General features: G+C 46.3%; 1 protein-coding gene across 2 annotated transcripts in view; it reads right to left on the reverse strand.

Moving 5' to 3' along the window:
• The window catches only part of TRIM24 (tripartite motif containing 24), a 47145-nt gene that overhangs the window by 6373 nt on the left and 13000 nt on the right, over positions 1-27772 (reverse strand). For both annotated transcript variants that reach the window (XM_075275467.1, XM_075275466.1), the window contains exons 2-8: positions 17541-17659; positions 15826-15976; positions 15610-15739; positions 15408-15524; positions 14939-15053; positions 3363-3509; positions 2324-2438 (exon numbers count right to left, since the gene is read on the reverse strand). In XM_075275467.1, the coding sequence (XP_075131568.1) occupies positions 2324-2438; positions 3363-3509; positions 14939-15053; positions 15408-15524; positions 15610-15739; positions 15826-15976; positions 17541-17659 (894 nt within the window). The remainder of the gene's footprint in view (positions 1-2323; positions 2439-3362; positions 3510-14938; positions 15054-15407; positions 15525-15609; positions 15740-15825; positions 15977-17540; positions 17660-27772) is intronic.

Genomic DNA, 27772 nt, shown 5'->3' on the forward strand with positions numbered 1-27772 from the left:
GCACACACACTCTACACCCCCCTACACACAGAGCAGAGCCCCAGCACACACACTCTACACCCCCCTACACACAGGGCAGAGCCCGAGCCCCAGCACACACACTCTACACCCCCCTACACACAGGGCAGAGCCCGAGCCCCAGCATACACACTCTACACCCCCCTACACACAGGGCAGAGCCCCAGCACACACACTCTACACCCCCCTACACACAGGGCAGAGCCCGAGCCCCAGCACACACACTCTGCACCCCCCTACACACAGGGCAGAGCCCCAGCACACACACTCTACACCCCCCTACACACAGGGCAGAGACCCAGCACACACACTCTACACCCCCCTACACACAGGGCAGAGCCCCAGCACACACACTCTACACCCCCCTACACACAGGGCAGAGGCCGAGCCCCAGCACACACACTCTGCACCCCCCTACACACAGGGCAGAGCCCCAGCACACACACTCTACACCCCCCTACACACAGGGCAGAGCCCCAGCACACACACTCTACACCCCCCTACACACAGGGCAGAGCCCCAGCACACACACTCTACACCCCCCTACACACAGGGCAGAGCCCCAGCACACACACTCTACACCCCCCTACACACAGGGCAGAGGCCCAGCACACACACTCTACACCCCCCTACACACAGAGCAGAGGCCGAGCCCCAGCACACACACTCTGCACCCCCCTACACACAGGGCAGAGGCCCAGCACACACACTCTACCCCCCCCACACACAGGGCAGAGCCCCAGCACACACACTCTACACCCCCCTACACACAGGGCCGAGCCCCAGCACACACACTCTACACCCCCCTACACACAGGGCAGAGCCCCAGCACACACACTCTACACCCCCCTACACACACACTCTACACCCCCCTACACACAGGGCAGAGGCCCAGCACACACACTCTACACCCCCCTACACACAGGGCAGAGCCCGAGCCACAGCACACACACTCTACACCCCCCTACACACAGAGCAGAGGCCGAGCCCCAGCACACACACTCTGCACCCCCCTACACACAGGGCAGAGGCCCAGCACACACACTCTACACCCCCCTACACACAGGGCAGAGCCCCAGCACACACACTCTACACCCCCCTACACACAGGGCAGAGGCCCAGCACACACACTCTACACCCCCCTACACACAGGGCAGAGGCCAAGCCCCAGCACACACACTCTACACCCCCCTACACACAGAGCAGAGGCCGAGCCCCAGCACACACACTCTGCACCCCCCTACACACAGGGCAGAGCCCGAGCCCCAGCACACACACTCTACACCCCCCTACACACAGGGCAGAGCCCCAGCACACACACTCTACACCCCCCTACACACAGGGCAGAGGCCAAGCCCCAGCACACACACTCTGCACCCCCTACACACAGGGCAGAGCCCCAGCACACACACTCTACACCCCCCTACACACAGGGCAGAGCCCCAGCACACACACTCTACACCCCCCTACACACAGGGCAGAACCCCAGCACACACACTCTACACCCCCCTACACACAGGGCAGAGCCCGAGCCCCAGCACACACACTCTACACCCCCCAAAACACAGGGCAGAGGCCGAGCACACACACTCTACACCCCCCAAAACACAGGACAGAGCCGAGCCCCAGCACACACACTCTACACCCCCCTACACACAGAGCAGAGCCCCAGCACACACACTCTACACCCCCCTACACACAGGGCAGAGCCCCAGCACACACACTCTACACCCCCCTACACACAGGGCAGAGCCCGAGCCCCAGCATACACACTCTACACCCCCCTACACACAGGGCAGAGCCCCAGCACACACACTCTACACCCCCCTACACACAGGGCAGAGCCCCAGCACACACACTCTACACCCCCCTACACACAGGGCAGAGCCCCAGCACACACACTCTACACCCCCCTACACACAGGGCAGAGCCCCAGCACACACACTCTACACCCCCCTACACACAGGGCAGAGACCCAGCACACACACTCTACACCCCCCTACACACAGGGCAGAGCCCCAGCACACACACTCTACACCCCCCTACACACAGGGCAGAGGATGAGCCCCAGCACACACACTCTGCACCCCCCTACACACAGGGCAGAGCCCCAGCACACACACTCTACACCCCCCTACACACAGGGCAGAGCCCCAGCACACACACTCTACACCCCCCTACACACAGGGCAGAGTCCCAGCACACACACTCTACACCCCCCTACACACAGGGCCGAGCCCCAGCACACACACTCTACACCCCCCTACACACAGGGCAGAGCTCACACACCACAGTTGAACATTACCTAGACTGAAGATATGCTGGGCCCAGGAATTGGCGTCGCACAGAAACTGAATGTTGTTGGTTATGGGGGTGACGTCCCAGCGAGCGCGCAGCAGGTGCCGCAGCCGATACGTGATCTGAGAGAGAAATCACATGTAATAGGACTGTCCATCTCTTTACAGCTGCGCAAACCCAGAAGAAAGACCCAGACCAAAGTAAGGGCGCACAGCAGTCCCTGTAACCTGGGGGGGGGGAACAGTCACCCCCCCTCATATTTCATTCACATACCTCCTCTTCCTACAATGTGCTGACGTGGGGCCCTGGTATCACAAGTGGAACCAAAAAGCAGAAGACAGCACAGCCAGGGGGACATTACTAGAGGTGCACAGCCAGGGGGACATTACTAGAGGTGCACACAGCCAGGGGGACATTACTAGAGGTGCACACAGCCAGGGGGACATTACTAGAGGTGCACACAGCCAGGGGGACATTACTAGAGGTGCACAGCCAGGGGGACATTACTAGAGGTGCACACAGCCAGGGGGACATTACTAGAGGTGCACACAGCCAGGGGGACATTACTAGAGGTGCACACAGCCAGGGGGACATTACTAGAGGTGCACAGCCAGGGGGGACATGACTAGAGGTGCACAGCCAGGGGGGACATTACTAGAGGTGCACAGCCAGGGGGGACATTAGTAGAGGTGCACAGCCAGGGGGGACATTAGTAGAGGTGCACAGCCAGGGGGGACATTAGTAGAGGTGCACAGCCCAGTGCTTTGCAGGAAGAGATAGGACTACACTCCCTACACCCAGACACTGTAATGGAGGGGGGAGGGGGGTCCTATGAGGCCTCAGTCACAAGAATGACCACTGACACTCTTACAGTTGTTAGTTCGGTCTTTGGCCCGGAAGTTTCCCAACACCCCCCATCTATAGACTGCTGAGACCTGACAGCGGAGGACACAACAGGGGGCGCTGCTTAAGGAGGGGCCGGATTCGGAGCACGGGCTTGTGTGTGACTCCGCTGCTGTAGCCGAGCACTGCTGTCCGCCACTCACCAGGCGCTTACTGTACAGGAGCGCAGTACTGCTGCCGCTAGACACCGCCCACTTGGAGAAATACACCACGTGCTCCAGCTGCTTGGAGAAGCCGTCCACCTCACTCTGCTGCTTCAGGAGCTTCATCCTCCGCTCCTTGGCCAGAGCCTGAGAAAGAAGGAAAACCCTCAGATGTCACTTCCAGAGAGAGGGAGAGACTGCAAGATGGCCGACTAATAACCTGAGAGCGCAACAACCGACACACTGTAACAAACTACCAAGATAGTAATGTGCACAGCAGAATAGTGAGCGCAGCTCTGGAGTATAATACAGGATAAGTAATGTAATGTATGTACACAGTGACTGCACCAGCAGAATAGTGAGCGCAGCTCTGGAGTATAATACAGGATAAGTAATGTAATGTATGTACACAGTGACTGTACCAGCAGAATAGTGAGCGCAGCTCTGGAGTATAATACAGGATAAGTAATGTAATGTATGTACACAGTGACTGCACCAGCAGAATAGTGAGCACAGCTCTGGGGTATAATACAGGATAAGTAATGTAATGTATGTACACAGTGACTACACCAGCAGAATAGTGAGCGCAGCTCTGGAGTATAATACAGGATAAGTAATGTATGTATGTACACAGTGACTGCACCAGCAGAATAGTGAGCGCAGCTCTGGAGTATAATACAGGATAAGTAATGTAATGTATGTACACAGTGACTGCACCAGCAGAATAGTGAGCGCAGCTCTGGGGTATAATACAGGATAAGTAATGTAATGTATGTACACAGTGACTACACCAGCAGAATAGTGAGCGCAGCTCTGGAGTATAATACAGGATAAGTAATGTATGTATGTACACAGTGACTGCACCAGCAGAATAGTGAGTGCAGCTCTGGAGTATAATACAGGATAAGTAATGTAATGTATGTACACAGTGACTGTACCAGCAGAATAGTGAGCGCAGCTCTGGAGTATAATACAGGATAAGTAATGTAATGTATGTACACAGTGACTGTACCAGCAGAATAGTGAGCGCAGCTCTGGTGTATAATACAGGATAAGTAATGTAATGTATGTACACAGTGACTGTACCAGCAGAATAGTGAGCGCAGCTCTGGAGTATAATACAGGATAAGTAATGTAATGTATGTACACAGTGACTGTACCAGCAGAATAGTGAGTGCAGCTCTGGAGTATAATACAGGATAAGTAATGTAATGTATGTACACAGTGACTGTACCAGCAGAATAGTGAGCGCAGCTCTGGTGTATAATACAGGATAAGTAATGTAATGTATGTACACAGTGACTGTACCAGCAGAATAGTGAGCGCAGCTCTGGAGTATAATACAGGATAAGTAATGTAATGTATGTACACAGTGACTGCACCAGCAGAATAGTGAGCGCAGCTCTGGGGTATAATACAGGATAAGTAATGTAATGTATGTACACAGTGACTGCACCAGCAGAATAGTGAGCGCAGCTCTGGAGTATAATACAGGATAAGTAATGTAATGTATGTACACAGTGACTGCACCAGCAGAATAGTGAGCGCAGCTCTGGAGTATAATACAGGATAAGTAATGTATGTACACAGTGACTGCACCAGCAGAATAGTGAGCGCAGCTCTGGAGTATAATACAGGATAAGTAATGTAATGTATGTACACAGTGACTGCACCAGCAGAATAGTGAGCGCAGCTCTGGAGTATAATACAGGATAAGTAATGTATGTATGTACACAGTGACTGCACCAGCAGAATAGTGAGCGCAGCTCTGGAGTATAATACAGGATAAGTAATGTAATGTATGTACACAGTGACTGTACCAGCAGAATAGTGAGTGCAGCTCTGGAGTATAATACAGGATAAGTAATGTAATGTATGTACACAGTGACTGCACCAGCAGAATAGTGAGCGCAGCTCTGGGGTATAATACAGGATAAGTAATGTAATGTATGTACACAGTGACTACACCAGCAGAATAGTGAGCGCAGCTCTGGAGTATAATACAGGATAAGTAATGTATGTATGTACACAGTGACTGCACCAGCAGAATAGTGAGCGCAGCTCTGGAGTATAATACAGGATAAGTAATGTATGTATGTACACAGTGACTGCACCAGCAGAATAGTGAGCGCAGCTCTGGAGTATAATACAGGATAAGTAATGTAATGTATGTACACAGTGACTGTACCAGCAGAATAGTGAGTGCAGCTCTGGAGTATAATACAGGATAAGTAATGTAATGTATGTACACAGTGACTGTACCAGCAGAATAGTGAGCGCAGCTCTGGTGTATAATACAGGATAAGTAATGTAATGTATGTACACAGTGACTGTACCAGCAGAATAGTGAGCGCAGCTCTGGAGTATAATACAGGATAAGTAATGTAATGTATGTACACAGTGACTGCACCAGCAGAATAGTGAGCGCAGCTCTGGGGTATAATACAGGATAAGTAATGTAATGTATGTACACAGTGACTACACCAGCAGAATAGTGAGCGCAGCTCTGGAGTATAATACAGGATCAGTAATGTATGTACACAGTGACTGTACCAGCAGAATAGTGAGCGCAGCTCTGGAGTATAATACAGGATAAGTAATGTAATGTATGTACACAGTGACTGCACCAGCAGAATAGTGAGCGCAGCTCTGGGGTATAATACAGGATAAGTAATGTAATGTATGTACACAGTGACTGTACCAGCAGAATAGTGAGCGCAGCTCTGGAGTATAATACAGGATAAGTAATGTAATGTATGTACACAGTGACTGCACCAGCAGAATAGTGAGCGCAGCTCTGGAGTATAATACAGGATACGTAATGTAATGTATGTACACAGTGACTACACCAGCAGAATAGTGAGCGCAGCTCTGGAGTATAATACAGGATAAGTAATGTAATGTATGTACACAGTGACTGCACCAGCAGAATAGTGAGCACAGCTCTGGGGTATAATAGAGGATAAGTAATGTAATGTATGTACACAGTGACTGCACCAGCAGAATAGTGAGCGCAGCTCTGGAGTATAATACAGGATACGTAATGTAATGTATGTACACAGTGACTACACCAGCAGAATAGTGAGCGCAGCTCTGGAGTATAATACAGGATAAGTAATGTAATGTATGTACACAGTGACTGCACCAGCAGAATAGTGAGCACAGCTCTGGGGTATAATACAGGATAAGTAATGTAATGTATGTACACAGTGACTGCACCAGCAGAATAGTGAGCGCAGCTCTGGAGTATAATACAGGATACGTAATGTATGTACACAGTGACTGCACCAGCAGAATAGTGAGCGCAGCTCTGCAGTATAATACAGGATAAGTAATGTAATGTATGTACACAGTGACTGTACCAGCAGAATAGTGAGCGCAGCTCTGGAGTATAATACAGGATAAGTAATGTAATGTATGTACACAGTGACTGTACCAGCAGAATAGTGAGCGCAGCTGTGGAGTATAATACAGGATAAGTAATGTAATGTATGTACACAGTGACTGCACCAGCAGAATAGTGAGTGCAGCTCTGGGGTATAATACAGGATAAGTAATGTAATGTATGTACACAGTGACTGTACCAGCAGAATAGTGAGCGCAGCTGTGGAGTATAATACAGGATAAGTAATGTAATGTATGTACACAGTGACTGTACCAGCAGAATAGTGAGCGCAGCTCTGGAGTATAATACAGGATAAGTAATGTGATGTATGTACACAGTGACTGTACCAGCAGAATAGTGAGCGCAGCTCTGGAGTATAATACAGGATAAGTAATGTAATGTATGTACACAGTGACCAGCAGAATAGTGAGCGCAGCTGTGGAGTATAATACAGGATAAGTAATGTAATGTATGTACACAGTGACTGTACCAGCAGAATAGTGAGCGCAGCTCTGGAGTATAATACAGGATAAGTAATGTAATGTATGTACACACTGACTGCACCAGCAGAATAGTGAGCGCAGCTCTGGAGTATAATACAGGATAAGTAATGTAATGTATGTACACAGTGACTGCACCAGCAGAATAGTGAGCGCAGCTCTGGGGTATAATACAGGATAAGTAATGTAATGTATGTACACAGTGACTGCACCAGCAGAATAGTGAGCGCAGCTCTGGAGTATAATACAGGATAAGTAATGTAATGTATGTACACAGTGACTGTACCAGCAGAATAGTGAGTGCAGCTGTGGGGTATAATACAGGATAAGTAATGTAATGTATGTACACAGTGACTGTACCAGCAGAATAGTGAGCGCAGCTCTGGAGTATAATACAGGATAAGTAATGTATGTACACAGTGACCGCAGAATAGTGAGCGCAGCTCTGGAGTATAATACAGGATAAGTAATGTAATGTATGTACACAGTGACTGTACCAGCAGAATAGTGAGCACAGCTCCGGAGTATAATACAGGATAAGTAATGTAATGTATGTACACAGTGACTGCAGCAGCAGAATAGTGAGCGCAGCTCTGGAGTATAATACAGGATAAGTAATGTAATGTATGTACACAGTGACTGCACCAGCAGAATAGTGAGCGCAGCTCTGGGGTATAATACAGGATAAGTAATGTATGTACACAGTGACTGCACCAGCAGAATAGTGAGCGCAGCTCTGGAGTATAATACAGGATAAGTAATGTAATGTATGTACACAGTGACTGCACCAGCAGAATAGTGAGCGCAGCTCTGGAGTATAATACAGGATACGTAATGTAATGTATGTACACAGTGACTGCACCAGCAGAATAGTGAGCACAGCTCTGGGGTATAATACAGGATAAGTAATGTAATGCATGTACACAGTGACCAGCAGAATAGTGAGCGCAGCTCTGGAGTATAATACAGGATAAGTAATGTATGTACACAGTGACTGTACCAGCAGAATAGTGAGCGCAGCTCTGGAGTATAATACAGGATAAGTAATGTAATGTATGTACACAGTGACTGCACCAGCAGAATAGTGAGCGCAGCTCTGGAGTATAATACAGGATAAGTAATGTAATGTATGTACACAGTGACCAGCAGAATAGTGAGCGCAGCTGTGGAGTATAATACAGGATAAGTAATGTAATGTATGTACACAGTGACCAGCAGAATAGTGAGCGCAGCTGTGGAGTATAATACAGGATAAGTAATGTAATGTATGTACACAGTGACCAGCAGAATAGTGAGCGCAGCTGTGGAGTATAATACAGGATAAGTAATGTAATGTATGTACACAGTGACTGTACCAGCAGAATAGTGAGCGCAGCTGTGGAGTATAATACAGGATAAGTAATGTAATGTATGTACACAGTGACTGCACCAGCAGAATAGTGTGCGCAGCTCTGGAGTATAATACAGGATAAGTAATGTAATGTATGTACACAGTGACTGTACCAGCAGAATAGTGTGCGCAGCTCTGGAGTATAATACAGGATAAGTAATGTATGTATGTACACAGTGACTGTACCAGCAGAATAGTGAGCGCAGCTCTGGGGTATAATACAGGATAAGTAATGTATGTACACAGTGACTGCACCAGCAGAATAGTGAGCGCAGCTCTAGAGTATAATACAGGATAAGTAATGTAATGTATGTACACAGTGACTGTACCAGCAGAATAGTGAGCGCAGCTCTGGAGTATAATACAGGATAAGTAATGTAATGTATGTACACAGTGACCAGCAGAATAGTGAGCGCAGCTGTGGAGTATAATACAGGATAAGTAATGTAATGTATGTACACAGTGACTGCACCAGCAGAATAGTGAGCGCAGCTCTGGAGTATAATACAGGATAAGTAATGTAATGTATGTACACAGCAAGTGCACCAGCAGAATAGTGAGCGCAGCTCTGGAGTATAATACAGGATAAGTAATGTAATGTACGTACACAGTGACTGCACCAGCAGAATAGTGAGCGCAGCTCTGGAGTATAATACAGGATAAGTAATGTAATGTATGTACACAGTGACTGCACCAGCAGAATAGTGAGTGCAGCTCTGGGGTATAATACAGGATAAGTAATGTAATGTATGTACACAGTGACTGTACCAGCAGAATAGTGAGCGCAGCTGTGGAGTATAATACAGGATAAGTAATGTAATGTATGTACACAGTGACTGTACCAGCAGAATAGTGAGCGCAGCTCTGGAGTATAATACAGGATAAGTAATGTGATGTATGTACACAGTGACTGTACCAGCAGAATAGTGAGCGCAGCTCTGGAGTATAATACAGGATAAGTAATGTAATGTATGTACACAGTGACCAGCAGAATAGTGAGCGCAGCTGTGGAGTATAATACAGGATAAGTAATGTAATGTATGTACACAGTGACTGTACCAGCAGAATAGTGAGCGCAGCTCTGGAGTATAATACAGGATAAGTAATGTAATGTATGTACACACTGACTGCACCAGCAGAATAGTGAGCGCAGCTCTGGAGTATAATACAGGATAAGTAATGAAATGTATGTACACAGTGACTGCACCAGCAGAATAGTGAGCGCAGCTCTGGGGTATAATACAGGATAAGTAATGTAATGTATGTACACACTGACTGCACCAGCAGAATAGTGAGCGCAGCTCTGGAGTATAATACAGGATAAGTAATGTAATGTATGTACACAGTGACTGCACCAGCAGAATAGTGAGCGCAGCTCTGGGGTATAATACAGGATAAGTAATGTAATGTATGTACACAGTGACTGCACCAGCAGAATAGTGAGCGCAGCTCTGGAGTATAATACAGGATAAGTAATGTAATGTATGTACACAGTGACTGTACCAGCAGAATAGTGAGTGCAGCTGTGGGGTATAATACAGGATAAGTAATGTAATGTATGTACACAGTGACTGTACCAGCAGAATAGTGAGCGCAGCTCTGGAGTATAATACAGGATAAGTAATGTAATGTATGTACACACTGACTGCACCAGCAGAATAGTGAGCGCAGCTCTGGAGTATAATACAGGATAAGTAATGTAATGTATGTACACAGTGACTGCACCAGCAGAATAGTGAGCGCAGCTCTGGGGTATAATACAGGATAAGTAATGTAATGTATGTACACAGTGACTGCACCAGCAGAATAGTGAGCGCAGCTCTGGAGTATAATACAGGATAAGTAATGTAATGTATGTACACAGTGACTGTACCAGCAGAATAGTGAGTGCAGCTGTGGGGTATAATACAGGATAAGTAATGTAATGTATGTACACAGTGACTGTACCAGCAGAATAGTGAGCGCAGCTCTGGAGTATAATACAGGATAAGTAATGTATGTACACAGTGACCGCAGAATAGTGAGCGCAGCTCTGGAGTATAATACAGGATAAGTAATGTAATGTATGTACACAGTGACTGTACCAGCAGAATAGTGAGCACAGCTCCGGAGTATAATACAGGATAAGTAATGTAATGTATGTACACAGTGACTGCAGCAGCAGAATAGTGAGCGCAGCTCTGGAGTATAATACAGGATAAGTAATGTAATGTATGTACACAGTGACTGCACCAGCAGAATAGTGAGCGCAGCTCTGGGGTATAATACAGGATAAGTAATGTATGTACACAGTGACTGCACCAGCAGAATAGTGAGCGCAGCTCTGGAGTATAATACAGGATAAGTAATGTAATGTATGTACACAGTGACTGCACCAGCAGAATAGTGAGCGCAGCTCTGGAGTATAATACAGGATACGTAATGTAATGTATGTACACAGTGACTGCACCAGCAGAATAGTGAGCACAGCTCTGGGGTATAATACAGGATAAGTAATGTAATGCATGTACACAGTGACCAGCAGAATAGTGAGCGCAGCTCTGGAGTATAATACAGGATAAGTAATGTATGTACACAGTGACTGTACCAGCAGAATAGTGAGCGCAGCTCTGGAGTATAATACAGGATAAGTAATGTAATGTATGTACACAGTGACTGCACCAGCAGAATAGTGAGCGCAGCTCTGGAGTATAATACAGGATAAGTAATGTAATGTATGTACACAGTGACCAGCAGAATAGTGAGCGCAGCTGTGGAGTATAATACAGGATAAGTAATGTAATGTATGTACACAGTGACCAGCAGAATAGTGAGCGCAGCTGTGGAGTATAATACAGGATAAGTAATGTAATGTATGTACACAGTGACCAGCAGAATAGTGAGCGCAGCTGTGGAGTATAATACAGGATAAGTAATGTAATGTATGTACACAGTGACTGTACCAGCAGAATAGTGAGCGCAGCTGTGGAGTATAATACAGGATAAGTAATGTAATGTATGTACACAGTGACTGCACCAGCAGAATAGTGTGCGCAGCTCTGGAGTATAATACAGGATAAGTAATGTAATGTATGTACACAGTGACTGTACCAGCAGAATAGTGTGCGCAGCTCTGGAGTATAATACAGGATAAGTAATGTATGTATGTACACAGTGACTGTACCAGCAGAATAGTGAGCGCAGCTCTGGGGTATAATACAGGATAAGTAATGTATGTACACAGTGACTGCACCAGCAGAATAGTGAGCGCAGCTCTAGAGTATAATACAGGATAAGTAATGTAATGTATGTACACAGTGACTGTACCAGCAGAATAGTGAGCGCAGCTCTGGAGTATAATACAGGATAAGTAATGTAATGTATGTACACAGTGACCAGCAGAATAGTGAGCGCAGCTGTGGAGTATAATACAGGATAAGTAATGTAATGTATGTACACAGTGACTGCACCAGCAGAATAGTGAGCGCAGCTCTGGAGTATAATACAGGATAAGTAATGTAATGTATGTACACAGCAAGTGCACCAGCAGAATAGTGAGCGCAGCTCTGGAGTATAATACAGGATAAGTAATGTAATGTACGTACACAGTGACTGCACCAGCAGAATAGTGAGCGCAGCTCTGGAGTATAATACAGGATAAGTAATGTAATGTATGTACACAGTGACTGCACCAGCAGAATAGTGAGCGCAGCTCTGGAGTATAATACAGGATAAGTAATGTAATGTATGTACACAGCAAGTGCACCAGCAGAATAGTGAGCGCAGCTCTGGAGTATAATACAGGATAAGTAATGTAATGTATGTACACAGTGACTGCACCAGCAGAATAGTGAGCGCAGCTCTGGAGTATAATACAGGATAAGTAATGTAATGTATGTACACAGCAAGTGCACCAGCAGAATAGTGAGCGCAGCTCTGGAGTATAATACAGGATAAGTAATGTAATGTATGTACACAGTGACTGTACCAGCAGAATAGTGAGCGCAGCTCTGGAGTATAATACAGGATAAGTAATGTAATGTACACTCACCGGCCACTTTATTAGGTACACCTGTCCAACTGCTCGTTAACACTTAATTTCTAATCAGCCAATCACATGGCGGCAACTCAGTGCATTTAGGCATGTAGACATGGTCAAGACAATCTCCTGCAGTTCAAACCGAGCATCAGTATGGGGGGGAAGAAAGGTGATTTGAGTGCCTTTGAACGTGGCATGGTTGTTGGTGCCAGAAGGGCTGGTCTGAGTATTTCAGAAACTGCTGATCTACTGGGATTTTCACGCACAACCATCTCTAGGGTTTACAGAGAATGGTCCGAAAAAGAAAAAACATCCAGTGAGCGGCAGTTCTGTGGGGGGCGGAAATGCGTTGTTGATGCCAGAGGTCAGAGGAGAATGGCCAGACTGGTTCGAGCTGATAGAAAGGTAACAGTGACTCAAATAGCCACCCGTTACACCCAAGGTAGCCAGAAGAGCATCTCTGAACGCCGCACAGTACGTCCAACTTTGAGGCTACAGATGGGCTACAGCAGCAGAAGACCACACCGGGTGCCACTCCTTTCAGCTAAGAACAGGAAACTGAGGCTACAATTTGCACAAGCTCATCGAAATTGGACAATTGAAGATTGGAAAAACGTTGCCTGGTCTGATGAGTCTCGATTTCTGCTGCGACATTCGGATGGTAGGGTCAGAATTTGGCGTCAACAACATGAAAGCATGGATCCATCCTGCCTTGTATCGGTAACGGTTCAGGCTGGTGGTGGTGGTGTCATGGTGTGGGGAATATTTTCCTGGCACTCTTTGGGCCCCTTGGTACCAATTGAGCATCGTTGCAACGCCAAAGCCTACCTGAGTATTGTTGCTGACCATGTCCATCCCTTTATGACCACAATGTACCCAACATCTGATGGCTACTTTCAGCAGGATAATGCAATGCCATGTCAAAGCTGGAATCATCTCAGACTGGTTTCTTGAACATGACAATGAGTTCACTGTACTCCAATGGCCTCCACAGTCACCAGATCTCAATCCAATAGAGGAGCATCTTTGGGATGTGGTGGAACGGGAGATTCGCATCATGGATGTGCAGCCGACAAATCTGCGACTGCAACTGTGTGATGCCGCCATCATGTCAATATGGACCAAAATCTCTGAGGAATGCTTCCAGCACCTTGTTGTATCTATGCCACGAAGAATTGAGGCAGTTCTGAAGGCAAAAGGGGGTCCAACCCGTTACTAGCATGGTGGACCTAATAAAGTGGCCGGTGAGTGTATGTACACAGTGACTGCACCAGCAGAATAGTGAGCGCAGCTCTGGAGTATAATACAGGATAAGTAATGTAATGTATGTACACAGTGACTGCACCAGCAGAATAGTGAGCGCAGCTCTGGAGTATAATACAGGATAAGTAATGTAATGTATGTACACAGTGACCAGCAGAATAGTGAGCGCAGCTCTGGAGTATAATACAGGATAAGTAATGTAATGTATGTACACAGTGACTGCACCAGCAGAATAGTGAGCGCAGCTCTGGAGTATAATACAGGATAAGTAATGTAATGTATGTACACAGTGACTGCACCAGCAGAATATTGAGCGCAGCTCTGGAGTATAATACAGGATAAGTAATGTATGTACACAGTGACTGTACCAGCAGAATAGTGAGCGCAGCTCTGGAGTATAATACAGGATAAGTAATGTAATGTATGTAGACAGTGACTGCACCAGCAGAATAGTGAGCGCAGCTCTGGAGTATAATACAGGATAAGTAATGTAATGTATGTACACAGTGACTGCACCAGCAGAATAGAGAGCGCAGCTCTGGAGTATAATACAGGATAAGTAATGTAATGTATGTACACAGTGACTGTACCAGCAGAATAGAGAGCGCAGCTCTGGAGTATAATACAGGATAAGTAATGTAATGTATGTACACAGTGACTGTACCAGCAGAATAGTGAGCGCAGCTCTGGAGTATAATACAGGATAAGTAATGTAATGTATGTACACAGTGACTGTACCAGCAGAATAGTGAGCGCAGCTCTGGAGTATAATACAGGATAAGTAATGTAATGTATGTACACAGTGACTGTACCAGCAGAATAGTGAGCGCAGCTCTGGAGTATAATACAGGATAAGTAATGTAATGTATGTACACAGTGACTGTACCAGCAGAATAGTGAGCGCAGCTCTGGAGTATAATACAGGATAAGTAATGTAATGTATGTACACAGTGACTGCACCAGCAGAATAGTGAGTGCAGCTCTGGAGTATACATAGTGACACTGTGGTTGGCTCTTTACCTCCAGCTGGTGTAGCAGGGCTTTGCCTTTCTTATTGATCTCCACCATTAGTGTAAAGATGGCAACTTTGATATCTTGCTCCACGTTCTTTTGGTTCTGGTTAACTTCTTGGATCCTGAGAAGACAGAACACTGGGATGAGACTTGAGACGCTGCAGGAAAATGAACTGTCAGAGGTGAAATATCATCCAATTAAAAGCGGAGAGGCGCGCTGTGTACAAACTGAGAGCGGTGGTGGCTGCAGCGGACGGACACATTCACTATAGGGCACTGCAATGCAGCAATGGGAAGTGTGACTGTAAGAAGAACACGAGCTGCACCGGAACGTCCTGATCCCCCCACAGAATCTTCCCCAGACGACGACCGTTTTGCAAAACTCCCCGTCCTGTTTAGTAAGTCACCTATATATAACCTGGTGTAACCTATCGCACGTTCCCCTGGTGACAGGTCACATGATCCCCGTAACGCACCTGCTTTGGATTTGGTCTCCAGTGTATTTAATGTACTTGTTCTTCTCCATGAGCTTTGCTATCAGGGTGTCTATAATCACCTTCTGGCTCTGAAAAGCCTCCTCGATAAACTGGTACCTAAGGCAGAGAGAGATCTCAGAAGACGCGGCGGTGACTCCCCGGCGGGGTCTTATAGGGCGGCATTATAGTATACAACCCCTACCTGTGCTCCTTGTGCTCCTGGAGCTGACAGTCTCTGCAGGTCAGTTTGTCGCAGGTTTCACAGTACAGTTTCAGCTGCTCCTTCTTGTGGAACGGACAGAAGACGGGACGCAGGCTATTCGCTCCGACAGCTTCAAAGAGACCAAGAAAACCCCCAATGTATAAACCTTACAGAGCAGACGTAACCCTCCAAAAAACCAAGTCCCAAGTGTCTTACCAGGCGGCACCTCCTCCTTCTGCCGCACTGTGTGGTCCTTGGTGAACTTGACCCTCTGGTGCGCCTGCACGCAGTTCTTACACAGCCACTCCACGCACTCCACACAGAAGCCGCGCGCCTCCGCATTGTCCTCGCAACTCGTGCACACTTGCTACAAACACAAAAATAATAATAAAAATCCTACTAAGTATGAGTAAACTCCCAGGACAGATCCTAACAAAGCGAGCGGGCTGCAGCTCTGGATGTGACTGGAGGGTAAGTTATGTAATGGGTTACATGGGATCTACAGCCGCAGCTAGCTTCTCCAGTGGAAACCATCAGCAAGCAGGAGGACAAGTACTGAGCTCCCATAACTCAGGGGGGCAGTTACTTCCTGATGTGGAGAAGACACTGTCCAGACTGAAAGACCCAGGAGCAAGCTGTGCAAACAGGGACATTACAGATATTACACCGCAAATCTGGATGTGGACGTCAGCATGGAGATGATGGGGAGGGGCGGGGCCTCTATAAGGAGGGGAGAAGCCTATGTAAGGTAGTGGGATGAGCTTCTCTAAGGAAGAGGAGCCTTTATAAGGAAGCGGAGGGGCAGGGGAGGAGCCTCTATAAGGAAGAGGAGGGGCAGGGGAGGAGCCTCTATAGGGAAGAGGAGGGGCAGGGGAGGAGCCTCTATAGGGAAGAGGAGGGGCAGGGCCTCTATAAGGAGAGGAGAAGCCTATGTAAGATAGGGGGATGAGCTTCTCTAAGAGGAGGAGCCTCTAAGGAAGAGGATGGGCAGGGGAGGAGCCTCTATAAGGAAGGGGAGGGGCCTCTATGAAAAGGAGGGGAAACAGGAGGAGCCTCAATGAGGAAGAGGAGGGACGAGGGAGGAGCCTTTATAAGGAAGCGGAGCCTCCAGGGGGTCTGGGTAGCAGCTTCAACGGGAATATAGAAAAGTAATTTTGAGGTAAATATATGTCTGAACAGCCTTTAAGAAGGCTATTCCAGTGCTGCCTACAGTTCTGCCAAAGACTCCCAAGTCTTTATTTAAAAATGGGTAACTAGTATATGCAAGTGAGGCTGACCGAGCACCTTGGGTGTTCCCCAGGGCCTCAGAGCACCCCCTGCCCCTCCATAGCTTGTGCTCCGTTTCACCCTCCTCCTCCAGACGTCCTGTACTGCCCTTATCTTCAACATTCTTGCTCCGGACGGTTGAAATCCCGTGCATGCGCAGTAACGCTCCATTGTGTTGCTGTGCATGCACAAGCGCCATTTTGTTGTAGAGAACTTCACGGCCGTACTGCGCATGCGCAACATGCTCTTGTCGTTCTCAAGGGAACTGAGCATACTGAGTGACCGTACTGCGCATGCGCAGCACAAACTACAGAGAGGCGTGCTCAGAGGCCCTGGGGAAGGCCCGGGGTGCTCGGGGAGTCTCATTTACATACACTATTTACCTTTTATTACTAAAATCTGGGGGTCTTCGGCAGCACTGGAGAATAGTGTTGTGGAATAGTAACCGCACCTGTTTTGCTTTCTTAAAGGCTATTCAGACAATGACTTTTCTAAGTGACAGAATCCCTTTAATATTACATGTGAGTAGATCTGGTCTCTGGGTGACACCTTGTAGGTTATTCCTAAACCTTCCTGTAACTTCCAGAGACTATTACAGAACATTCACATTTAGCAGCTGAGGACACGGGACTTTCCACAGCTGCAGTGTCGGCACAATGTCTCACCTGACTCGGCTTCTCCACGGTGCTGCTGGGGACCTCTGTGGTGTCCCGTACAAAGTAATTCTCTATGATGTCCCTCTCCGCACATTCCTGGCTGCACATGGGGCACCGGATGATTCCAACTGGAAGAGACAAAACAATCATCAGTTTCAATCACAGTTTCTTATTTTCTTTCTGCTCCTGAGAAAGTTGGGTAGTCTCCAATATGGCTTCTACCAGAACTACTCCGATCAGAGAACAATAAATAATCCTCCTATTAGGTGTCCTCATAGTCCTCCATGTGACTTGGAGCCTGCGGCAAATATCTTGACATAGTTATTAGAATCTGATAAATGACAGTTATATAAAACAATGGAGGAGAAGCGAGCCAGAAACCAAGGAGCGCGCCAAGTCACCAACATCTATACTAAGGAGCCTGTCACATAGCCTGAAGGAGCATCAGAAACCAACAGCACCAAACCGGTATCTATTAGTATAATACCTCTATATGTACTCCAGAGCTGCGCTCACTATTCTGCTGGTGCAGTCACTGTGTACATACATTACATTACTTATCCTGTATTATACTCCAGAGCTGCGCTCACTATTCTGCTGGTAAAGTCACTGTGTACATACATTACATTACTTATCCTGTATTATACTCCAGAGCTGCGCTCACTATTCTGCTGGTACAGTCACTGTGTACATACATTACATTACTTATCCTGTATTATACCCCAGAGCTGCACTCACTATACTGCTGGTGCAGTCACTGTGTACATACATTACATTACTTCTCCTGTATTATACTCCAGAGCTGCTCTCACTATTCAGCTGGTGCAGTCACTGTGTACATACATTACATTACTTATCCTGTATTATACTCCAGAGCTGCGCTCACTATTCTGCTGGTGCAGTCACTGTGTACATACATTACATTACTTATCCTGTATTATACTCTAGAGCTGCGCTCACTATTCTGCTGGTGCAGTCACTGTGCACATACATTACATTACTTATCCTGTATTATACTCCAGAGCTGCGCTCACTATTCTGCTGGTACAGTCACTGTGTACATACATTACATTACTTATCCTGTATCATACTCCAGAGCTGCGCTCACTATTCTGCTGGTACAGTCACTGTGTACATACATTACATTACTTATCCTGTATTATACTCCAGAGCTGCGCTCACTATTCTGCTGGTACAGTCACTGTGTACATACATTACAGTACTTATCCTGTATTATACTCCAGAGCTGCGCTCACTATTCTGCTGGTACAGTCACTGTGTACATACATTACATTACTTATCCTGTATTATACTCCAGAGCTGCGCTCACTATTCTGCTGGTACAGTCACTGTGTACATACATTACATTACTTATCCTGTATTATACTCCAGAGCTGCGCTCACTATTCTGCTGGTGCAGTCACTGTGTACATACATTACTTATCCTGTATTATACCCCAGAGCTGCGCTCACTATTCTGCTGGTGCAGTCACTGTGTACATACATTACATTACTTATCCTGTATTATACTCCAGAGCTGCGCTCACTATTCTGCTGGTGTAGTCACTGTGTACATACATTACATTACTTATCCTGTATTATACTCCAGAGCTGCGCTCACTATTCTGCTGGTAAAGTCACTGTGTACATACATTACATTACTTCTCCTGTATTATACCCCAGAGCTGCGCTCACTATTCTGCTGGTACAGTCACTGTGTACATACATTACATTACTTCTCCTGTATTATACTCCAGAGCTGCTCTCACTATTCAGCTGGTGCAGTCACTGTGTACATACATTACATTACTTATCCTGTATTATACTCCAGAGCTGCGCTCACTATTCTGCTGGTGTAGTCACTGTGTACATACATTACATTACTTATCCTGTATTATACTCCAGAGCTGCACTCACTATTCTGCTGGTGCAGTCACTGTGTACATACATTACATTACTTATCCTGTATTATACTCCAGAGCTGCGCTCACTATTCTGCTGGTGCAGTCACTGTGTACATACATTACATTACTTATCCTGTATTATACTCCAGAGCTGCGCTCACTATTCTGCTGGTGCAGTCACTGTGTACATACATTACATTACTTATCCTGTATTATACTCCAGAGCTGCGCTCACTATTCTGCTGGTACAGTCACTGTGTACATACATTACATTACTTATCCTGTATTATACTCCAGAGCTGCGCTCACTATTCTGCTGGTACAGTCACTGTGTACATACATTACATTACTTATCCTGTATTATACTCCAGAGCTGCGCTCACTATTCTGCTGGTGCAGTCACTGTGTACATACATTACATTACTTATCCTGTATTATACTCCAGAGCTGCGCTCACTATTCTGCTGGTACAGTCACTGTGTACATACATTACATTACTTATCCTGTATTATACTCCAGAGCTGCGCTCACTATTCTGCTGGTGCAGTCACTGTGTACATACATTACATTACTTATCCTGTATTATACCCCAGAGCTGCGCTCACTATTCTGCTGGTGCAGTCACTGTGTACATACATTACATTACTTATCCTGTATTATACTCCAGAGCTGCGCCCCACAGACAGACTCTCACAATCTCATAACTTTATTAGTCCACAAAGCTAATTGACATTAACGGCGGCTAAGATTGTAATCTCCAGCAAGCGACCTACAAAGAGCAGCGCCCCCTCCCCCTCACGTCAGGCCGGGGTGTCTCGCCGCAATTCAGCGCCCAGAGGGTGTAAGACAAAAAGAAGGAGCGAAAATATAAATATTCCTAAGACTTTGGGTCAGTGACCGGTAAAGCAGTGAGTCATTAGCTCCGCCCATCTAACACCAGGACTATGATGTCATTGTAAACAAAACCACCATAACATGAATCACTAGCTCCACCCACTTAACACATATGACATCAGAAAACAAAAACACCAAGTGAGTCACCGAGTACAAGGCCGACTGCTCGACAAGTCATTGAGCCTCGGAGAGTCTTAAAGGATTGTCAACATACACCAAAGTCTTACTTCATGAACCTTCTGTTTGGAGCTTTGGATGTGACTGGAGCACAAGATTAAACCCTGGATGACGCACCCCACCAAAAACAATGGGTGTAGAAGGGGGAAGATGGAGGACAACCTTCACCTCCCAGTTTCTGCACCATAAGTTTTATTTATTTCATTGCCCCCAATTTATTTTAGATGGCGTCCAAGCGGCCCCCGGGTATTTGCATCTGCCAGAAGGCTGTGGGCCCGAGCCAAGCTCTGCACCGTGTCACCTCCCCATCCCCCATCACATTTCCATTAATACTCAAGACGGTCGGCTGGAAACCGCCTCCAACTGGTTTCAGCTGGTTCAGGCTGTACAAATCCAGACTTCACGTCTCGCCCTCGGCTCGAAACAGGTCAAACCATTCACAGGGAGAGAGAGGGGGGAGGAGGGAGAGGACTGCAAAATAACACGTAGACTTCATCAGTCTGAGCAGTCATCCCCACCATGGAGATGTCCTGGCCCCGAGTACTGCAGGACAGCTGCTATAATACTGCGTCACCATGCCGCCCACCATGACAATTAGCTATCCTCCACGCACTCACCACTGCCACCTACAGGTACGTAAATCACTTCTGACGCAAAATTAATTGGTAAATATTTCCCAGCAAGCCTTATTTCCCGACATCTCCACCAGGAGAACCAACGTCTTCCGAGTCATCCCCTACTTCGTCTTGTGCGGCATACCTTGATATGACGGCCATGTCTCCACGTGAACCAGTGGCAAACCCTTAATGGGACGCAGTAAAACCCACTCCTGAATCTGCGAGTTTTCGAGGAAACCATTTGGCGGCACTTTGAGATGAAGACGGTCATATGAAGAAAAACCAACTCGAAGTTAGAGAACTGATTCTTGGTGCCGTTTCCTTCACGGATTGTAAGACGGTCAGGAGATCTTCGCGCAAGACTCGTACGCCCTGCTGTCATCCTGAGATGTGATCCAACCTTCTCCACCCTCAAGAAGTTAGCCATTGTTGGAAGCCGAAGAGATACGGTAAAGGCTTGGAAGGAACCATATGGTGGTCAACGGACATTTCATATTCTCAATGTAATTCTCCACTAAGGCCATATACAAGGTATCTGCCGGACAACAACCAGCACTCCCGACCCACCATACACACTTGGTGACCTGTTCTCTATGGGGTGCAAGATACAGCCAGATATTTGCCTCAACCAGACGACGGAAACTTATTCCCTCCGAGAACATGAGGACTGGAGAGGTCGGCATCCGATAAGCCTGACCCTTCTCTAGCCCCGAGAAAGAGCCAAATGGTCACAATACAAAGTAAGTGTTCAACTGCTCCAACTCTACCCCCAAAAGATCAACCCCCCGATATATAAAGCAGTGGAACATGAACTTGTTGGGGTCTTATAGCCCTCTATAAGACGTCATCGGAGAAGAAGCTCCAATCTTTTCATTAGGACATCAAGAGGTGGCCTTTGACCTTGGACCCTACGAAATGGGACTCTGGTACCTCGAAAACGTTAAGGATGTTCCAAGCAGGTGATACCACCCGAACATTGGAGTGATGTAGAGGGGGAAGACTCGCTGCCAGATTCTCCCCTCCATTTCTAGCCGGCAGCTGTTCGGTATCTTTGGGCTCGCCTTAGAGGAAGCGGAAGCATTTCCTGCTTTTGTCTCTTCGCAACGTTTGTGCCCTTTGGATAGATGAGCTGTGCAGAGGACAACTCCAGATCCTCCTGTCAGCCATACGGGTTACAGACCAGTCCGGTGGACAATCTGCAAGTAGACCCTACGGCACAAGCTATGGGCACCCAACGTCAATACGAGACAAAACCAAGGTCTTCTTGTACAGAACCAATGTGTCAAATTGTCTCACTCTGGGTTTGATGGAGGCCAACGTACAAGTCTGCGTGCCGGCCGCTTCCATTCATTCCTATGGGTGTGTGCTGTTCGAAACGGCCGTTTCGAATAGTACTCGCTCATCTCTAATGAGTACATGGTCAGACTATGGAAACACGCGGACCCACATCTGAGCTGTGGGCACAAAACAGATTTTATCTCCAAAGCTGCTCTTCAGTACTAGGCAGGGCACAGACGTCACCGCCATATGTAAACACCAATTGCCCGTTTTTGCATAGTCCCGGCAGATCAGTTACTGGTTGAGGGATGAGATTTGGGTAATTGGTTACAAGCCAAAATAAAGTCATGACTGAGGCGTTGCGAGCAGTGCTGATCCCGGGAGCTGTGCGAGGGAATTCTGGGTAACATGCCATCACACGTGTTGCTGCTGACACATCCTCGTGATGGGGGAATGACTCACATGACGGAGCTATTTACCCAACAGTCATGGCAAGAAGTTGTGTTAGTTTACCAGAGCAAAGGGCAATATCCTCTGGCGAAAGAGCGTGGTAAACACCAGGGAACAAACCCCTTCTAACCGGGTTTACAGGGTGACGGAGGTTTGTAGACCAAATTTGTGTTGCAAGGATTGATCTAGATGGGGGAAGATGAACACGTACCCAGGATACTGCATACAGGTGCAAGATACTTCATATAATACAGAGCCATTTTGGCACCGAATCTGGTGCCAAACATGACAAGGGTAAAGTCTTGGAATTGGTACCACCAGTTTTGGACTTAGATTCAAGCGCCATTGGTTTATATTTTAGTTCTAGTTTGGCTACCAAGTGCCAGTTGTTTTGTGCTGAACTTATCACCTGGTGTCATCGATTCCCTCAAAGGATTGGAGACCCAGCAGCAGCACTGGTCCACCTCACACCCCACTTTAAGGCTTTGACGCCAATAGGTGGTGGACACAGAGTAACCGCACCATATATAGTACAGAGGATGTCCACAACAAGCAATGGAAATCTCGTCTCCTTCCCTCCTGCACAGGACACACATCATGCTCAAGTCAATTGGGGATGGGGACAACTAAACTCCGACCTGCTCAATGAACTCTCCACGGACCATATCCAAAACAATAAGACTCACGTACTGCAATACAAGATCCTAAAAATAAGTCCTAGACATCACAATCTCACCAGTCGAAGTGGAACAAATAAAGCTATAACAATAAACCAGCTGGGCACCGATGGGGGCAGATCCGAAGACACCGAAAACATTGCACAGACGCCATCATTTCACCTGCTGGATCCCGCAGCAAACTTCTTTCTGGGTTCTTACATACAAATCTCTGTGGGTACTATAACGTCCAGTCCATCGGGGGACTTGGCACTGCCCAACCTGTATCTGTATTATGGGCTCAGACACTTGGACCCAACGATTTCTTTGTTGCGATGTCCTTTCTGGGTTTCATAGGGCATCGGTTTAGGTTCTGTAGGACTTTACCCATCCTCTTCGACCAATGAAGTACTACGGATATCAAGTTCAATTCACCTTTTTGGGTAACTACAGCACAATGTCCCCATTGCCTCCAGGGTGAGGGTTCTTTTATCCCTATCTTATGGAGGTATCCAGTCAGTGAGATGTTGTGGACACCCAAATATTAGATTCTTCTTGGCATAGACCACCCCACAGACCACAGTGATCTGCTTGGACACATAAGGAGCCCCTTACTCACTCAAATAGGGTTGATGAAAAATGGTCAACTAGAACCATCAGGTGAAATTTCACAAATCATCATAAACCGACCAATGGCTCTTCTGGAAAAGAAAGTCCGCCATGGTTGAATTTTCAAAAACATCTTTAGTTCGCTCGACAGATCTTTCAGCCTCGGATTTGTCCTTAAAGGAAAGTTCACGTAAAGATTGACTGTTTGTTTTGGTTCTGAGTCACCAAACTTGTAGGACCAGTTTGAACAATTGTAGATGCCAATGAGGAATACAATGCGCACCACTGTCGGCAACACCATCTTTTGCCAAAATATTTATTTGCTGGATGTTGAGCCCACCGTCTTCTACTCAAGGCTATGCTCGCACTATTGTATAAGACATCGGCTGAAGCCACGGCAAACGGGTGAACCTTCGTAAGGTCTTCAGGCCTTCGGAGGAGACTCACTGGAATGTCGTCTATGCCACCGCCAGAGACTAAAGCAGCGCATGTGGATTATAATTATGGCCATGTGAATAAGGTCTTACGTGTTCGTCCACATACAGACCAAGGTTTACAATGGATGAGCGGGAAACGGTTACTGCGGTGCTGGGATTTCCAAGAAGAAAGAGCTGCCTCACCGACTGTCTGGACACAGAGTTCAACACCGAGCTACAGAGAACGCCCAAATAAAAGGAGGAGAAGTCAACACCCGATAAGAAGAAACTACAAAGACTAGAGGATTGGAAAGAATCTTCTAGAAACAGAAAGGAGCTTACTATTTACTGAATTTCTTATTTAATTTGACAGTTTTTTTTTTCTAAAAGTGCTACTTTTTTTAAAAAAAAATAAAAATTTAAAAAATTTTTCAACTAAAATTGAAAATCTATAAGAATGAGAGACACAGAATCAAAGAGGGAAGAGATAAATATATGTTTTATGTAAAGTTTTTGGGCTGTTTTTTGTTTGTTTTTTTTAGAAGAATATATACCACTAGTCTCTGCCCGTAACCTCATCTGTGTGTTGTTGGCGTCAATGATCCGCCTATATTCAGCAAATTGCTGTGGATGGTTCGCCTGCTCCAGTAGCTCTTAAGCTGTCCTGCTGCTGAACTTGTTCCTCACACCGTGCTTGTGATTGTTCCGGCATCTCAGCAGATCGCTGGGACGCCATATAATGAGTGTGTTGTTGGCGCCGATGATCCCAGTCAGCACCGCTTGAGGAGAACTCTGTGACTTCTGGCTCCTTCATAGCTCTCGTCGTTTTAGAATTTGGCAACAATTAGATTTTCTTTTTGCCGCTATGTTTAATATTAGCAAACTGCCAATGTGGAGTAAAGGTGTTTCCCCTCCAGTGTGTCAGCACTGGAGCAGATCATATAATATGCAGATGCTTGTACACAATGGACTGAGGGTTAGCTGAGTGTTACATAGAGAGATAACAGACCTGAGACCTGAGATAAGCGGCTGCAGGAGCAGTGTAATATAGTATCCTATTAATATTATAAATGTGAAAGTTTGTGGGTTTGTGAGTTTTGGATGTTCGGATGTTTGTTCCTCAATCACGGAAAAACCGCTCCACCGATTTGGCTGAAATTTTCCACAAACATAGTTAATACACCCGTTTGCGCAATAGGCTACTTTTCGTCACAATAGCGCACATACGTTTGTGCCAGGACCCCCACAAAACCCAAACTCACACCACCATCTCTGCAATCTCACACAGTTTGAACCATAGCAAGCCCCAAAATTCATATTGCCCTCTACAGCCTCGCCCCTAACCCCACACAATCACATATACATATACTTTACCACTTTGCCCCTCACCTTAACGATACTCCAGGAGGCGCTCTTTAACGCTCCGGAGCAGCCATGTTTGCCCCCACCACTCTGACAATCCGTGACACCACCCACCCATGTCAATACCCCTAGGCAGTCTAATAAATGCAAAAAAAAAAAAAGTTTAAAAAAAAACTAAAAAAAATATAAAAACAAATAAAAAGGATTAAAAATTCAAATCACCCCCCTTTCCCTAGAACACATAAAAGTAGTTAAATACTGTGAAACACATACATGTTAGGTATCCCCGCGTCCGAAATCGCCCGCTCTACAAAGCTATACAAATATTTTTCCTGTTCGGTAAACGCCGTAGCAGGAAAAATGGTCAAAAGTGCCAAACCGCCGTTTTTTCACTGTTTTGATTCTGATACAAATTTGAATAAAAAGTGATCAAAGCAATAACATTTCCCGAAAATGGTAGAACTACAAAGTACACCCGATCCCGCAAAAAAAGACGCCCTGTACATCCCCGTACACGCACGTATAAAAAAGTTACGGCTGTCGGAATATGGCGACTTTTCAAAAAAAAAAAATTTTTTACCACAGTTTTGCCTTTTTTTAAGGGGTCAAAATGTAAATAAAACCATATAAATTTGTATCCCCGGAATCGTAACGAAACACAGAATACAGGGGACATGTCATTTTGGCTGCACAGTGAACGCCGTAAAACCAAAGCCCGTAAGAAAGTCGCAGAAATGCATTTTTTCTTCAAATCCACCCCATTCTGAGTTTTTTCCCTGCTTCCCAGGACATTATATAGAATAAATAATGGCGGCATCATGAAGAAAAATTTGTCCCAGGAAAAATTAAGACCTCATATGGCTCTGAGAGCGGAGAAATAAAAAAGTTATGGGTTTTAGAGGGAGGGGAGTCGGAAAAAAAAAAACAAAATCAAAAAATACCATCGGCGGGAAAGGGTTAACTTCAAATCCCTCTGTCCCAAAGTCACTATGTAACGTTTATACCAACACCGTATATATAGCAGCTCTAATACAAAGTAACTGCAACACAAAAGTCTCACGGATTCTCTGAATTACAGAAACAACAAGATACAAAGTTACATTTCATATCCCAGACCTTATACACAGTACGAAAACCTTACCCGCGCCTGTATATACCCACTGCTACAATCACCGCAGACCAAGTCGCGGGTACCAGCTAGTGTGACCATAAATCCAGAACAGTAGTGAAGCCATGTCATGTACCGGGATACAAAGTAACCGATGTGTTACTCCAGGTTACAGAGTATCTATGGAACAAATCTCATCCAAATCCGCTCAGTGGTTTATGTGTGATTGAGGAACAAACATCCAAAGTGTCACATGTATAATATTAGTATAGTATTAGTAAGTAAGTATAGTAAGATAAGATAAAAACAAAACAAAACACAATAACGTTATACTAATAAAGAGACGACCTCGGTTTTACACTGATTGACAACTCCAAGCAAAACACAAATGAATTAGTGAACAGAAGTTTAAGTTTTTCGTCTTCGCTGCGGCCGCCACAGTCTAAGGAGGAGGCGCATTATATAGATGACCACTCGTAACCAGCATCTTTTTGTACGTATCCAGCCGAGACCCTTGTCCATCACAGAGGCCCGGCAACCAATCTCCTCAGGCCAGGAAGTGACATAGCGGCAGAAACGCTGAAGTCCGGCAGCAATGTAGTGGCAGAGACCCTCAAGCCAAGCAGCAGCGTGACGGTAGAAGTGCTTCATTCTAGCAGCAGTGTGACAGCAAAGATTCTCTATCCTGGCAGCAGCGTGGCAGCACAGATCCTCTGGTCCGGCAGCACAGATCCTCTAGCCTGGCAGCAGCGTGGCAGCACAGATCCTCT

Source organism: Leptodactylus fuscus, chromosome 5 (assembly GCF_031893055.1).
Source record: "Leptodactylus fuscus isolate aLepFus1 chromosome 5, aLepFus1.hap2, whole genome shotgun sequence".
In the NCBI taxonomy this organism is placed as follows: Eukaryota; Metazoa; Chordata; class Amphibia; order Anura; family Leptodactylidae; genus Leptodactylus; species Leptodactylus fuscus.